General features: G+C 23.6%; 1 protein-coding gene across 1 annotated transcript; it reads right to left on the bottom strand.

The window, feature by feature from the left end:
- Positions 1-8,201: 8,201 nt before the first annotated feature.
- On the bottom strand, positions 8,202-15,781 carry LOC145844111 (putative gamma-glutamylcyclotransferase CG2811). Its single transcript, XM_082951462.1, has 4 exons — positions 15,575-15,781; positions 11,381-11,454; positions 10,317-10,427; positions 8,202-9,162 (listed from the first exon to the last, which is right to left on the bottom strand). The coding sequence occupies exons 1-4, from the start codon at positions 15,773-15,775 to the stop codon at positions 9,057-9,059; spliced, it is 492 nt and encodes a 163-aa protein (XP_082807588.1). The 5' UTR covers positions 15,776-15,781; the 3' UTR covers positions 8,202-9,056.
- Positions 15,782-16,982: the final 1,201 nt, after the last annotated feature.

Below are 16,982 nucleotides of genomic sequence, written 5' to 3' on the forward strand. Positions count from 1 at the left end.
TTAGTTATAATCCTTTTTGTTTAACAATAAATTAATGACATAGTATATAAATATATTAGTTAAAAAAGACCAAAAAAACAGAAATGAGCAATCTACAGCCCTCTTGCTGGATTTGGCTTTTTAAGCATAGTTGTTCGGCTTGTGACTTATTTTTTACTCGTAAAAAATTGTCTGAAATAGATATTTAAATACATTTTAACTAATTCCAAAGATTTATGTAAGTTTTGTACTAATTAAACGGTGTTGTTATTTTTATGATGACGTAAGAACATTTTGTTTGTAGGATGAATAAAAACTCTCTTTTGGTGTAACTTTTTATCAGTACAGTACAGAGGTCTGCAAAAGTATATTTGCAACAAATCTAGCCTGTTATGTACAAAAAACTGCTACATATAGTTTGCTGACTATAAATATATTTGTTTTTATAACAGATAGTAAAACAAAAAAAGCTATTTTAGTGTATTTATACTTATACTGAAATTGATGGTGTAAATGAAGTCTATTCTAAAAAATTATATTTTGTTCTTCTTTTTTTCCACTATTAACTTATGGTGTTTGTAAAAAAAGTTAGTTACAGTTAACAACAGCTTTTTATGAACAGATATAATTAAAAAAAAAGAAATTGTCAAATTTTTTTAAGTTATAAACATTACGTTAGTAAGGGTTCAAACTAACACTAATACATTTAAGTTTACAAATTTTTTGAAAAAAACGACTTAATGATGATATAAAATGAAGGGTAACGAATTTTAAGAGTGTTAAATCAACAACTGCTACAAAAGTTAAATTACTGTGACTCTTAAATTAAAAGTTAAAACACTCTTATATGTATATTTAAATATACATACTTAAAATTATCGCCAGGCATTCTTTGAAAATTAAGGTCCTTTTTTAATACTAAACTATAGCGTTCTCTATCGAAATTTTACAAGTTTGTTGAATTTGTTGTCATTTTATATGCAAAGTATCACTAATCTATAATTTTTACCGTATTATTGCAAAAGTTTCTGACCAACAGCATCCAGATCTTAATTTAAGCAAGAAAAAAAGCGAGATCTTAGGTATACCACTACTTAATATGTAAACATATATTTGAGAATTTAATAGTCAGCAAACTCTTAAAGCTTTTTGATTCAAATGGTTTCATTCGTGCTTTTATTAAATCTAATGCTGCAAAAAAAGTTTACATAAAAACAAGCTTCAATAATAAGATAAACAACATTTATACAAACTAATTTTGTACATATTTAAGTAAAATCTAAGCAAGTTCAGTTCTTCTCAAATGTTAAGTTTCAACAACACATAATCAACAAAAAAAGGGTTTTTTATTAATCGTTTATCATAGATAAAATATTAATGCTTGAAACTTAAAGTCATTGACCTTTTTTGCTGTTTTTAAAAGTACATAAAGTGAAATTTTTAAACATTATACCATAAGATACCCAGCCATAGTAGAATAAATTTAAAATACAACTTAATTTTACAATACATTTTTTAAACAACTTTTACCTGAAATAAATTTAAACTTCTTTTATTTTAAAACTGTCCTTTTACAACTCGTTTCAGCAAGGTATCAGTAGACTTTACTCTATTTCCATTGTTTATGTAATGTCGTAAGGTTTGTGTTTATATTAAATTTTGTAGAAAAATTTTAAGAGTTGTTAAATTTTTCTTGATCGATTTTTTATAACAAATGAAATTTTAACCAGAACTTTTTTATTTCCTATTTTGCTCTTCCATATTTTAAAGCTCTACGTTTATAGTACAATTGCAAACTAGTTACTAAATTAAACTTATTATTAGCTTATTATAAAAAAGCTAACTAGTTGTTTAAAGTGAAGAACTTTACTCTATAAAATTTCCACGTTTATTAACTAAAAATCATTGGTTATATTACAAATTTTAGTACAAACTTAACTTTGAAATCCGGTTGATAGATGTATGCGTGAAAAAAATCTAATAAAAATAGAGTTGCTTATACTTTTATCACGCTTTTAAATGAAACATGTATTAAAAAACTATATTATAAGTTCACTACATGTATTTATAGTTTTCACAAACAGCATTTAATTTTATTAGTAAGTCATTTTTTTATGATTAAAAAAATAGACAGATAACAAACTACCCATAAAAATACAAACGAAAGGCATTTAGTTTTTGATTTTTTATTGCTTTCTTTATTTTTATACATAAAACTTCTTAGTTATTAATTGTAAAAAAAATAAGAATTAGACAAAAAGATGTAGTTTTGAAAAGCTAACTTTGAACAGAGCAACTAATAATAAGTAAGGTAGTTCAGCTTGTGTTCATAATCGACTTTTTAAAGTCTAAAACACAAAAAAATATAATTTGTAGAGGCTAAATTGTTCTTTATAATAATTTATTAAGTCTTGTACGCTGTCGACAGTAACTTTTTTTAGTGTCATTAAAAGGTAATGACATAAAAAAAAAACTAAACCCTATAACTATATATTTTATAGTACTAAATTAGAGCATTTATTAATTTAAAAAAGTTATACCTTTTACCCTTCAGTAAAATTTATTTTTTCTCATCACATATTTTTGAAAAATCATCCAAGTTTTTGTTTAATTTTTTTTGTCCTGTGGTTTTTTTAAATGTACTTAAACTAAAAAATTTAAGGCTCACAAAACAGATTAGCGTTTTACTTTAAAACTTTACAGTAACAAAAATTTGTAAATCGAAATTCGGATTTTCCAAAGACGATATTGCCCCTTTGGGATAACTTCGGCTATCAAAGGACAACAACTAATAGCGGGACGAAAAGTTAAATAGACAACTATGTAGTAAATCGGCTGTATATAAAAAAATGGTTTGAAATTTAAAAGTTTTTGCTAGTTTGGCGGTTATGAAAACAGTATTGAATTTTTTTTTATAAATAGCAAGGCTACTGTCGTAAATAACAATTTTGTTTCATAGTTTTTTTACACTTTGTGATAGCTATATGTTTGTTAATTTAAAATTTCACTAGTTGGAGCTGTATAAGAAATATACCTCTCATAACACATTTGTTCGGCTTTATAGTCAATTAAGATAAGTTTATAACAAATTTAGTTTAATACTTAATTTTCATAACTTAATTTAGTTGAAAGTAATTTTTAATGTCACTGATCTTACTTGAATCACCTTTGGTTTAACTATACTAGCTAACATTTAAAACAGTTTTATACTATCATAAACATTTTATATTTAAAAAAGTATCCTAATAAAAAGGCTTGTAGTATAATAGTTATGAATAGGTATGAATTTAGATTTTTAACTATTTTTTTTGGAATGTATTTTACAGATAAATAATTTGTAGCTCACAGTTATGTATTCATACTTATTCTTAATTAAAAATCAACAATCATACAAAATTTATGACTTTACATTATTTTGTTAAATAAACTTTTTAATTTATTTACACTTAAAAAATTTAGGCACTACATAGGTTAAATAACTTTTTATTCTATATCTAAAAAAAATATTATATTTTTTCTTTAAACTCTATGATTTTGTTTAGGTTTTTGATTTTGAAGTTTTAGTTTTATCTAACATTTTATGAACTGCTACATTAATTAACAAAAAATTTAAACTATAACGTTTTCTGCAAGTAATAAACGATACCTTAAAAAAAACTCTTAACTATTTTTGTTTAAACGTAAGCATGAAAAATAAAATTACTATAGACTTATTGTTAGCTTCTTACTTGAAAATTAATGACTTGATCAAGTTTTAACATTAATGAGTAAATTTCTCAAGTGTTGTAGTTTTGGTCTAAAATGCATTATGATATACTATACAGATTCTACTGAAATTTTCTGGAACTATTTGTAGATAAAATGTTAATAAAATTAAATTTTTAACACATCGTTGAAAAATGTTTTTTGTGTTTTTATTTAGAAAATTAAAACTTCTATAACTCTAGCTAGATAATAGTAAAGTGCTCCAAAAATCGTGAGCGATTATAAAATTACAATACGTTCAGAGCATACGTTTATTGGTACTACTGAAATTTCACTGCTAAGCAGCTCTTCAGGTACAATAATAAAACTACGATCTAAAGCACTTTATATATACAGAGATAGAAAGGTAATTAGGGGTGATTAGTGACACTACAAACAGTATTTATTAGTAGTTTAAGACGAAAATTTAACTAAAATGCAACTAAATCAAGCATTTACGACAAAATTAAAAATAAAATGAAGTAAGCAAGTTAAATTAAAAGGGGCGATTTGAAAAACATTAACTAACAATTTAAATACTGATATTTAAAAGAATTAACTCAACACTTAAATTGTATATTTGTTGAAATTTATAATGATCAATTCTTTAAAATCCGAAATATAAACGCATCTTACCAATTAGTATATGAAGTTTTTTGAACAAAAACAAGGAATTGCTCAAAAATGTTTTGGTTCATGAACTTGGTTACACAAAAAGACCTCTCAGTCATTGAGTTGCATACCCAACTTTAATCAAAATTATAGTGAGCTAAAATTTAAAAAACATCTTTATTTTGGTACCTACATTCTTTAGTTATTCAACTATCACAGTATAAAGTAGTATTGTTTTCTTGACTGTCTACTATATCTAGAAGATTTGAAAAAAACTTAGTATAAGAACTTTTTCTAAAATAATCTTTTTTGTTTTTTGATATACATAAATTTGTTAAGGAGTTATTTTTTCCTTTGTTTTCATTTTTTAGTGGTAAAAAAGTTTTGCAAATAGTTTTTGAAAAGCCATAAAACAGTAAAAATAAAAGTTGATACAAAATTTTTATTGTCCTGGACAAAACGTTAAGGTGATGTTCGACTCGGTAACCAAAAGGTTCTTCGTGAACCGATCGTGTGAGCAAATATTTTGAGCACTTATCTATCAATAATCTATATTTAGTATATGTTTCAAATGAGTTTAAAAACAGATAAAAAATTACAAATATGAAGTTGCTTTAGGTTACAACTATTCTTAAAATTTTGTAACTTATGCAGAGAACATGAGGTACTTAAACAAAAGCCCTACTAGTAGCGAAATTATCTATTATCAAGGTTAGTAAAATTAATTTTATTATGCTGTTTGTAGCACTGAACAACCAGATTTTTTAGACAACCCTTACTACATCTTCTTCAAATTCACTTGTGTAGTTTTTTTATAAAAACGTTTTCATTACACTTAAATTTAAAAAGGAAGTAAAGCGAAAATGCATACAGTACTATTTTTGGTTTGCAAAAAAGTTTTTAAGTTGCTGATTAAGTTCAGACTTTTGAAAAACAGTTTTGTTCCATTTTAAAAAACAAAGCTTAAAACAATTTATTAAACATGCTAGTATATTATTGTAAGTTATACTTTAGAATTAAAAAAAAAATATTAGGTTTGATTCTATACTAAATGCTACTAAAACTTTATCTTATAATGGTTATGGTTCTATGTGATATATATACTGTTAATTATTAAATAAAATCAAAATTTAGCTTCTGAAACATTTAACTTCAGTTTTTTATTATACTTTCGAGCAAAGTAAAATACTAATTATGTACAAAACAGTGCAAACTTTGAGAGAAACTTACTTAAATATCAAACTAATTCAACTTATTTAGTTTTAAACTACTTCTAACTGTTATATTAGCATAAACGAATACTAGTGGTAAGACGAACTTTTAAGTTTATTAAACTTTTTTTGAAACTTCGAGCTCAATGATTTATTGTTTGTATACTGTTGAAACTTAAGTAAAAGTTTATTTTTGATTCTTTCTTTCTGTTATTATTATAGTTTTTTATAAAAAGTGTATTAATATATTTAGCATTTTAAAATTAGCGATATTTATCAGAAGACCAGTTACATATAATCTTTTATTTTTGTGTTTTTCCAGACTAAAATTTTAAATAAATTTTTAAGAGCTTTTTTAACAGTTTGAATTCAAAATAATTGTTTTTTAAAGTTTTTTTTCAAAACTTTATGTATTGCAAGTTACTTTACTTATAATTTCAATAATAATCTTAAGGATCAAACTGTTTATCTTTACATCATTTAGATACTGTTTGTGAAAGCTAATAAGTATTTGGAAACTACATTTATAATTGTTATTATACATTTAAACTTGAACTAAATGACAACTTTTCATATCAAAGTAACCGATTAAAATTAGCAAAAACCGATTAAAAATTCTGCTTCTTAATCATATATTTTTTATGGGTGCACGACAATTCAAAAAATTTAAGGGACACAACTTAAAAAGTAGTATATATTTTAAAACATAAAAAATATGTATGTTGATCTTATTAGTATCTACAAGCCATTCTTTTTGAGATGTGGTCCAACATTTTTTTTAAGAATTTGAATTGTCACGTAACCATTTTTTATAAGGTTTATTAATTTTTTTTGTTTCAAAATTGCATATGTTTTTACTATACATTTATACAAAATAGGAAATTAGTCAAAATAAATTTACAATTTTTTTCTTCCTATTTAGATCAAAAATTGCCTTTTTTTTAAAATAATATTTTATTATCTTTGTTTGAAAAAACTTTATTAATAAGTTGTTGTGAAGTTACAGGGTTGCCACTCGTTTTAAATTTTTTTTTTCCAAATTTCTTCCAGGTTTTTTAAAGTACACATTTTTGGGTCTACTTTTTGTTTTAAGTTCAATTTAAGGTAAGAAAACTGTTTAAAATATTATAAAAACATTATAAAGATACTGTAAAGCTACTTCAAATCTTATCTAAAAAAAAAAAATTGATGATGAAAAAAATTTTTTATTTGTATGATAGGTTTTTTATGTCAAATCGAAATTCTACAACTAAACGTGTTAAAAACTGCAGGTAAAGAAGCAACCCTTTAAGTTAAAACTAAAATTAAGGTAGTAAAGAAGCATAAATAAAAAGTTTGAAACAGTTTTTTAAACACAAATTGTACTGTTTATAATTAAAGAATATTTAAAAAAGAACATGTTAAATAGTTCAAATCTTAAGTTCTATAGTTTTTTTTTCTCCTTCTAAACTAAACTTTAAATCATTTTTATAAACAAATGTATGTTGCTTAACAGCTAGTTTGCTTTTTCAAATAAATATAATGTTAATTGAAATAATTTGATATAATTCAATATTTTTATAAAATCTTTATTTTCATTAATAAAACTTAATCACTTTTTGAAATAAAAGTGATTACTTATAATAAATTTAAAAAAGATTAGTTAATTAGACTTGGTATATACTAAAAAAAAACTTGACACTACAGCTTTTTACGTAAAAATTGAAGGAGATTTAATGTTAAAATTTATTGAAATCAATCTTATAAAATATATCAGATATTAATCTTTTGAGAAAATTTAGATTTAAGATTTGTATTTGAGAAAATAAACAAAATTCCTAAAACTTGTTGTATAAAATTATGTAATAACAAATGAAAAATTAAAATATTTTCTCACACTTGTATTAAGTTTCATTCTACAAATTATATGTTATATATTGTAATGGGTTAATATGTATTGAATGGTTACAACTTAAATCTATTTCTATAAAACGACCTTTAAAAGCAAGGAATTTAGTGGCAGTTTTTTTAAATAATTGTATGCTAATCAAATTCAAATTATTTATACATTTATTGTCAATACGAAATTAAAATACACCATTTATGATTACATCAAAATTACAACAAAATTTACAAAAAAATAAAACAAAATTATATAAAATACTTTAAAAACCCGATTTTAAAGATTAGTATAACTATAAAACTTTTAAGTTCCTCCTTTTCACTTTTTTTTTCAAGTATTTTAAACATTATTTTAGTTTTAAATTTAAAAACCTTCAAAAAATTAATTGTAGTAAAATTGTTTTCTTTTTATTTGTACTCTATTTCGTATTCAAACAAAAAAATCAATATAAATCAACTGATATACAGTGAGCAGCTTATAGTTAAAGTAAGCATTAAATATTGATTTTCTGCTTAAAAGTATATTTGTTATGTTTTAGAAATTATACTTTTTTTTAAACTAATTTATATTTTGTTTAAAATAAAAAAAGTTTCCTAAAAAAAAACAGTTTTTCATTGTTTTTATTTTACATTTATAACAAAAAAAAAACAATTTAATGTTTAGCTACAAACTAAATAAGCTTGTTTTATAAAAAAATATGCTAAAAAACATTTAATTACATTGAAAGTGTTATAACTTTAACTGAGTTTAAAAACATCATATTCACAGGAAAATCAAAAATATTTATTTATATCAGCTCTTATTACAAACACTATATATATTAGCTCTTATTAAAAACACTATATATATCAGCTCTTTTACAAAAAACACTATATATATCAGCTCTTATTACAAACATTGTTTATATCAGCTCTTATTAAAAACACTATATATATCAGCTCTTTTTACAAACATTGTTTATATCAGCTCTTATTAAAAACACTATATATATCAGCTCTTTTTACAAACATTGTTTATATCAGCTCTTATTAAAAACACTATATATATCAGCTCTTATTCAAACATTATTCATATCAGCTCTTATTAAAAACACTATATATATCAGCTCTTATTCAAACATTATTCATATCAGCTCTTATTACAAACATTGTTTATATCAGCTCTTATTCAAACATTGTTTATATCAGCTCTTATTAAAAACATTATATATATCAGCTCTTATTACAAACATTGTTTATATCAGCTCTTAAAATCTAGGCAGTACTTTATCTAACTTAAAGTTTTAAATAAAAATATACGTAAAGTGAATATTTAAATGCAGGCAGCCGGATGAATTATTAGAATAGTATTGCAGTTTTTACAGAAAGAACTTGTAATTGTAATTTTAAACCTAAACTTTGAAAGTTATATTTTTAAGAAAAGTTAAGTTATCAAAAAAACAAACTTAGTTGAAACATTTCTTGACAAAGATACATACAAAAAATTTCAAATTCATAACAATTATTTATATTTCGATTATGCTGTATGTTTATATTCTTTAAATTTCAATTTGTTAATTGATTAGTTTTACTGATTAAATTTATAAATTTAATGTTATACTTAACATAAAATATTATTATAATCTTAACTTAATTAGGGAAATTTTTCTTGACGCTTCTGAAGAGGTCTATCTGAGTTTTACGTTGCGCTTTCGGAATGTACCTTATTGAATGCGTCTCCTCGTAACAACTCAACCTACAATTATTACGTCATAATAGATAAAAATGAGGTGTAAAACCAGTTAATTTAAAAGTCTAAATACATTATATAAATTTCCCTAATTGAATGCGTCTCCTCGTAACAACTCAACCTACAATTATTACGTCATAATAGATAAAAATGAGGTGTAAAACCAGTTAATTTAAAAGTCTAAATACATTATATAAATTTCCCTAATTGAATGAGTCTCCTCGTAACAACTCAACCTTTTAAATAGTTATTACGTTATTAGTATTAAAAAAAATAAAGTGTTAAATAAAAATATTTATATATATTAGAAAATTTAATAAACTAATAGTCCTTTAGTTTTTGCATGAAAAATAGATTGTCGCTCATCAGTACAAATTACTAAACTAAGAAAAATTTATAAACACTACTAACAATGTTAACTGACAACTACTACGTAATAATAATGTTGGTAAATTAAATTGTACTCGAAAGAAGTATGAAATATTGACTTTAAACTTTGTTTCCAACTTTTAATTTTTAGGAACTTGGTAAAGTTTTCGTTTTGGTAATGGTACTAAAGATAATGCAGAACATTTAAATAATTATTAAGTTATAGAGACACGAGGTATTTGCATCATTATTAGAGAAAATTAAATAAATTGAGTTTATGAAAGATGTATAATTTCTAATGGCAACAATGAAATATGATAAAGTAAGTTATTAATTTGTTTAAACATTTTGATGTAGGTTTTACATTAAAAAGTTAATTAAACGTTGTAAATAGCTATAAACACGAGAAAAGGAATTCTAATATTTATTATGACATAAATAAGTTAAAATATTCATCTGCGTCAAATGTAGCCTTTACAATTAGACATGGGAGAAAGTTTTAGTTTTGTATAGAAATGTTGGTAAAACTTTTTATTAAATTTATAGTTGAACATTGCTAACAACTAAAAAAAAGTTTTTGGGTAGTTATTACGTCATAAACAAGTGGAGTAAAAAAACATTTATTTGCCTAAAGTGTAAATCCCAACCTTCAAAACATTTTATAATGATATAGTCGGTTGAAATGTTGAATTATTATTATTGAAATATAACACCCTCTGTACTGCACCAAAAACACAATTTAACCAACAATATAATAAATGTTTTATAGAAAAATCATTTAAGTTGACAACCTTTCCAACGACAACATTGAATCTTTGAAATCGTGAAGAACGTAGCATTGACAATTTAGTTGCTCGTCTGTTTTTTCCATGATAACCTCCAAGTCTATTCGCTTGTACAAGCTGTAATAATAGCACCATTAAGTATTATTATCAAATAAACTAATATCAATATAAGTATATTTTATTAAACCCTCCAAATCTATTCTCTTGTACAAGCTGTAATAACAGCACCATTAAAATACTATTATCAATTTAAACTAATATCAATATAAACATATTCCATTATACCCTCCAAATCTATTCGTCTGTAACAATAACACCATAAAATTATTATTAAATACGTTATTTTTAAGAATAATAATTAGTATACAAGTCTTTTTAATTACAACTCCAAGGTTTATTCGTTTGTAAAAGCTATGAATATTAAAATATCAAAATTCTGTCTGGACCAAAGTTCTGCTATTCATACGCATATTATTTAAAAATAGTGAAAAAATAATAATTATACACTATGTCAAATTTTAAGAATAAAGGTTAGGTAGGAGATTTAAAAATTATGTTCAAGCATAAAATATATTTTATTTTCATTGATTCTTAGTTATGGTAAAAATTTACAATGAGCATAAAAATTTATTAAAAAAATAAAAACATTAAGAAACCTTGTATAAATTTTAGATCTTTAAAAAAAAAAAACTGTATTTTTAAAGTTATTATTTATTAAAACATTTAACTTTATCCTAAAAGTTGACATATTGAGCAATTATTATCATGTATTTACAATCATATATTTATCTAAATCAACTTAAAACTTGTAGGCTAATATAAGAATAATATAGTTCTTAAACAACTGTATAAAGTGATTAATTTTGAAGTTTTCTACTTTTTCTATAACAATTGATTTCAAAAATAACACGAATAGATAGATATACACAGCTTTAAATAAATTCAAGAAAAAAAGCTTTCCACCTTATCTATTTATTGACAATTTCAATATTTGTTAATAATTCACACTCAAATTTCGAGTTTTAATAATCGTTATTTCATAGTTTTGTAATACTTTTTTGCAAACTTACACAGGATGATTTTCAAGATCATCTAATATTTTTAGCATTTCTTCATCGACTCTGTAGACCTCTCCTTTGATATTCTGAAAAATAAAAACTCATATTACATTTATATAAAGGAACACATGTAGGTTATATAAAATATTTATGTGTGGTGTATTCATAATTACTATTAACAATTTACAGATTACTCATGGTTAGTAAACAATACAAGTAATATACAAATTATATACAAAAATTAATTCATATTTTAACAAAAATGTATTTATTAGTGACCTAAGTTATTTTGACACTTAATTTAGGTAATTCAAAAGTTTATCAAAAAAATATTTTTCAAGTTGGTTGATATGAATATCTGTTTATAAAACTAATTTCTAGTCAAAAATATTAATCTTCATTCTAAAGATAAGTTTATTAAGAAATAAAAAATATTAACTTTAGAACTTATCACTAAATCTAAACAATTAATTATTTTACGAAACAAAATTTTATATTAAGGTATAAATTAACTTATCAAACAAACTGAAAAAAATAACTTTATTTTCCTTATCAAAATGCATTATTTATTTACAAGGTTGTCAAAGATTTTTGAAAGTTTCTTCCAGGTTTTCTGAATTTCTTCAAGGTTTCTGTAAGTACAATTTTTTAGCCCATCTTTAGTATATGTTAAATTAAAAAAAAATGTCTAAAATAGTATCAAAATATTGAAAAGATACTGTAATGAGAATTTTAAAGTATTTTATAACAAATAATTTTTTCAATGATACCAAAAAAATCTATCTTATATGGTGTATTTTTTTGCATACAGTATAAAAAACATAACTTCATTTTAAACAAAAGTTTAAAATTTGTTTAAAATTTCAGGTTTTTCTAGTTTTTTTTTTCAGAATTTCTCAAATTCAAGGTTTTTACAGGTTTTGGGCAACCCTTTTTGTATTAGTTAAAATACAACCAAAAAAGTAATTTCTTGTTAAAATTTAACTATTGTTAGAATGTTTTAAACTTTGGTTTTGCTATGACAAAAAAATTTAAACAGCTACATAATTTTAATATTTATTTGATAAAAATTAATACTTGATCTAAAATAAAGTTTAGTACTATTATTATTATTAATTTTTATTTATTAATTAATTAATTAATTAATTTATTAATTAAGTATTATTATTATTATTATTATTATTTATATTTCATATAAAGCATTTGAGCGGAAATTTAAATTTTAATAACGATTAAAAGCACAAGATTGTTCAAATTTTCAATAATTACGTCACAATTAAAATAAGCTTCACCAATTTCAATTAAATTTTAAACTCATTTAATTAATTACTCTTTTACTTAAGCAATGTTTAGTCTGTAAATTATCTAGAAGAAAAATGAAAGCTACATACAGCTTTGATTATTGTTAGTATTGTTGTTATATTGATTTTAAAACTTAGCTAAAAATTTAAACTTCTACTAAAACTCAATCTTAAGATTAAAATTTGATTTGTTTAGTTTCTTAAGTAAAAATTTTCAGTAATATTTTGTTTTTATCTTATTTTAATTGTTCAATTGCTATTTTCCATGACTGTCACATATCTTTTTTTAGATTTATTTAAGCACTGAAGAGGTCTTTGACCGAAACTTAGTTTGTAAAATAAATTTTTAAAAGAATAAATATAAAGTTTAGTACTTCAACAATAATATGCTCCATTACTTTTAATGTTAATAAAAGTAATGGAGCATAATACATTCAAAACAAAACAATAGAAAATAAAGCCATTAGGGGATAAAATAGAATTTAAAATCTTTTATCTTAGATTAGTGATTAAGCTACCAATTCTTTATACCTTTTTAAGAAATATAATGTAAGTTATAATAAATAAGCAATCAAAGTTTTTGAGCTTTATAGGTCCCTAAATTAACATTTTAATAAATATCTATCTCCACCTACAATTTAACAAAACTTGTTTTCAATCTTTTTAAGTTTAACATGTATGTATTATTTTCAATCTGTCAGATGGAGTTAATAGCTTTCAAATTTAGTGTCTTAATAAATAGGTTTTTTTTTTTGGTTTTTCTAATGTATACAAGATTTGAAACTCATTTGTAGAAATAAAACAATTATTTATACAGCATTTTGTTTGAGTTGAACAAAAGTATGAAACATCAATGCTTTTATAATGATCTGATACTTGTCTATTAGTATTTTAATAACCTCAGACACTTCAGGAGATATTAAAATATGACCAAATGGCAAACAGAGTCAAACACTTTTAGATTATGGGCAGTGCTATCAGTCATTATAGAATTTACATTTTCAACTATGACTTTTGCAAAACATTTGTAGCCTGTGACAGTTGATAATACTTTTATTTTTGGTTTCTCAAACTCAGCTAAGCTTTCACAAGACTCTGTAAAAACTGTCATGGTTAGTAAAGTTCGTTGCTTTCCATTAATTGTGATAGATTGAATCACAAAATTGCCAACTCCACTCATTACATACCCATCATTGAAGTATACAACAGTTGAGTTGTTACTTACCATCATTTGTTTAGTAATTAAACAAATAACTATTGCTTCTACATATGAATCTAGTCTGTTAGTATTACAAGATTCTGGCATAGTGTTCATATCATATGGTTTATTAGATTTTTTTCTTTTTGGCACAAAAATGTTGTACAATATGAATAAATGATGAGCAATATCCTATTTGTGGAAACTGGCATATTTTTTGAAACTATAAGTCTTCATCAACCATTTTTACACCCTACAGGTTTCGAAAGTATTCCACATTGGCTATGACGTCAAAAAGAGTATGCATTGATTCTCAAAAAACATTCAGGTAATATATATTTCAACTCGATTCTTGTAAGAAAACTTTACAATGCTCTGTAGGACTGACAAATACATGGTTGCCACTCATCAAGCTAAGAAAATTTTCCTGACTTTTCCTGACTTTTTACTAAAACTTTCCTGACTTTTCTAAATCAAGCTCTTAAATTAAACTTATTCTAAAATACATAATCTAACACTTTAAACTATATAAAGCTTCCAATCTAACTTTAATACAGGTTATAAACAATAGTTTTTTGCTGAATTCTATCATCAAACTTCCAGTACATCACTTCAACCATCTGTGTATGATTGATGTTTGTAATAAACAGCCCTATCAGCAAAATACTTGTATTATTACCTTATAAACACAGCTTGTCTGAAAAAAGAAACATTTTTTTAGCAAATCCTAGCATAAATGTATATAGATAAACAAACGACATATAAGGAACAGTTTGCAGTTTATTAAAGGATATTTTACTAATTTATACCAGCTGAACGCTTTGGAAATAAAATTAAATATTTTTGTAAATTTCTCGGAAAATTTTGGAATTTTTTTCTGACTTTAAAGGACTTTCAATTAACTTTTACCACTTGAAGGCTTTGGATAACAAGGAATTTTGTAAATTTTAACTGATAAAATCTGACATTTTCTTTTTTTTTTATCAAATTTCCTGACTTTTCCTGACTTTTTTTCAAAACCCCCCATTTTTTCCTGACTTTTGTATTTTTTTAAAATTTTTCCTGACTTTTCCTGATTTCCTGACTTTTCCTGACCGAGTGGCAACCCTGCAAATAGATTTAAGTTTTATTTTTACCTCATTTAATGACTTTGTGTACACAGAGTAAAACTTAGTTGTTAACCGCAATGTTTTGCCAAACTATTGGTATTGACTAACCTCTATTTGTCTTATATTCAGTTAAAATAACAATTTAAACATATCATTACAGATAGTAAGTTTTCTATTAGAAACTTTTTTGAAGAATGGTAACAAAATACAATTACTACAATGGGTATTAGGGGTAGCTAGAAAACCTGCAAGTAAAGTTGAGTCAGCAAAGTTAAAAAAAAAGAATAAAAATCATTATTTTTAATTTCATTGAAATCTATGCCCTTGTCTATGCTTGAGTCAGCATGAGTAGAGGAGACATTGGAAAAAATATATAATTATTGTTAATCAAGCTTACAAATAAATATCAAAATTAGATTATTTGATAAAAAGACACAATTTTAAATAAAATGAAATTTATAAAAACTAGCCTGAGTTTGCACAATAAGTAAATTAATTCAGTCAGTTTGAGTTTTACAAAATTTCAAACTAGCCTGGGCATGTGACATTTATGCATACAATATTTGATGTTTTTATTATAAATAAAAATTCAAATCACCTTTCCAACATTAGCTTTGTTCAACATAAAAGGTATGTAGCAGGGAGAGTCGATAACAAGCGGGTATTTTTGCAGGGTTGTCCCAATACCAATGTAGTCACACTGTCCAAGTTTCTTGTCCAATAAAAAGTGGTTGTTTGGCAGTCCAGTCTTCAATGTGCCATACACAAATATGCGGGCCATTTTTAATGTTTTTAGCATATATGATTAACTGCAAGATTAAAGTAAATGTTAAAATATTTTACAACAAAAAATTATATTTAAAGTAATGTTAAGTTTAAAGGTAGTGTATAGACAAAAAAGCATTTAGCATTTGTAATTGAATGTAAGCCTTGTGATATATTTTAAACTACTTTATACTTACAATTTAATTTGAAATGTTATAAAATTTAAAAGTAATGTTGTATAGAAAATAGATTTGTTTTTGCACTGATAAAAAATATTTTTAAATGACAGAATAAATATTTTTCTTTACTTAAATAAAAAACATATTTTATATGAATTACTTCAGATTACACAATTTACTAGACTTCAAGTTTTTAGATCAAAATAATATAACTTTGGCAATTTGTAAAAAGTAATAAAGCATCAACCAGGGTTACCATTCTTTGAGTTATGTCAAGCTAGCCTGAGTGATCAAAAACTAGCTAGAGTGAGTATATAAGACTATTGAAAAAATAAAATTATGGACCAAAACCTGAAAAAAATTATTAATTAAGCTACAACACTTAAAAATACCAAAATATTTAAAAAGTTACATTATAAAAACACACTATAAGAATAATAAAAAAAATTATTCAAGAAAATTATCTTAAAAATTGAGAAAATCTAGCTTGAGTTTTTCAAAAATATTGTAACTAAGCTTATTTATCCCGAGTATATGGCAATCCTGGAAAGATTCAAAAGTTGGAAAATACTGTTAGAAAAACAAGTTTGAATACTTAAAAATATTATAAAAATTACATAAAGTCTTCTAAATAAAAAGGGTTGCCAAAAGTTTTTGAAAAACTTTGTCCAGGTTGTAAAAGTGCAAGTTCTGGGTCTATTTTTAAAGTAAAATTAAGCTTATGGTAAAAAACTGTCCTAATAGTATAACATGGTTGCCACTGATCAAGCTGAGAAAAATTTCCTGACTTTTCCTGACTTTTTCCTGACATTTTACCAAAATTTTCCTGACTTTTCTAAATCAAACTCTTAAGTTAAATTTATTCTAAAATACGTAATCTAACACTTGAAACTATATAAATTTATCCTCTACCAATAATAAGCTATTTATTTAACTGAAAAAGTAAACTTAAATCAGACTTAGCATATAAGTTGTAAAACAACCTAGAAGTTAAAAATATCTAAAAATAAAAAGTATTTACTTAAAACATGTTTTACTTATAAAAATTGTTCACTTAGTTTA

The sequence above is a fragment of the Thalia democratica genome, chromosome 9 (assembly GCF_965202585.1).
Source record: "Thalia democratica chromosome 9, ktThaDemo2.hap1.1, whole genome shotgun sequence".
NCBI lineage: Eukaryota > Metazoa > Chordata > Thaliacea > Salpida > Salpidae > Thalia > Thalia democratica.

Excerpts from the sequence above, each read along its gene's own strand:
- LOC145844111 (XM_082951462.1), bottom strand. The coding sequence starts at position 15,775 with ATGCTAAAAACATTAAAAATGGCCCGCATATTTGTGTATGGCACATTG. Across the intron at positions 10,428-11,380 it reads GATCTTGAAAATCATCCTGT|CTTGTACAAGCGAATAGACT; the intron begins GTAAGTTTGCAA and ends CTATTATTACAG. Across the intron at positions 9,163-10,316 it reads TCAATGTTGTCGTTGGAAAG|GTTGAGTTGTTACGAGGAGA; the intron begins GTTGTCAACTTA and ends TAATAATTGTAG.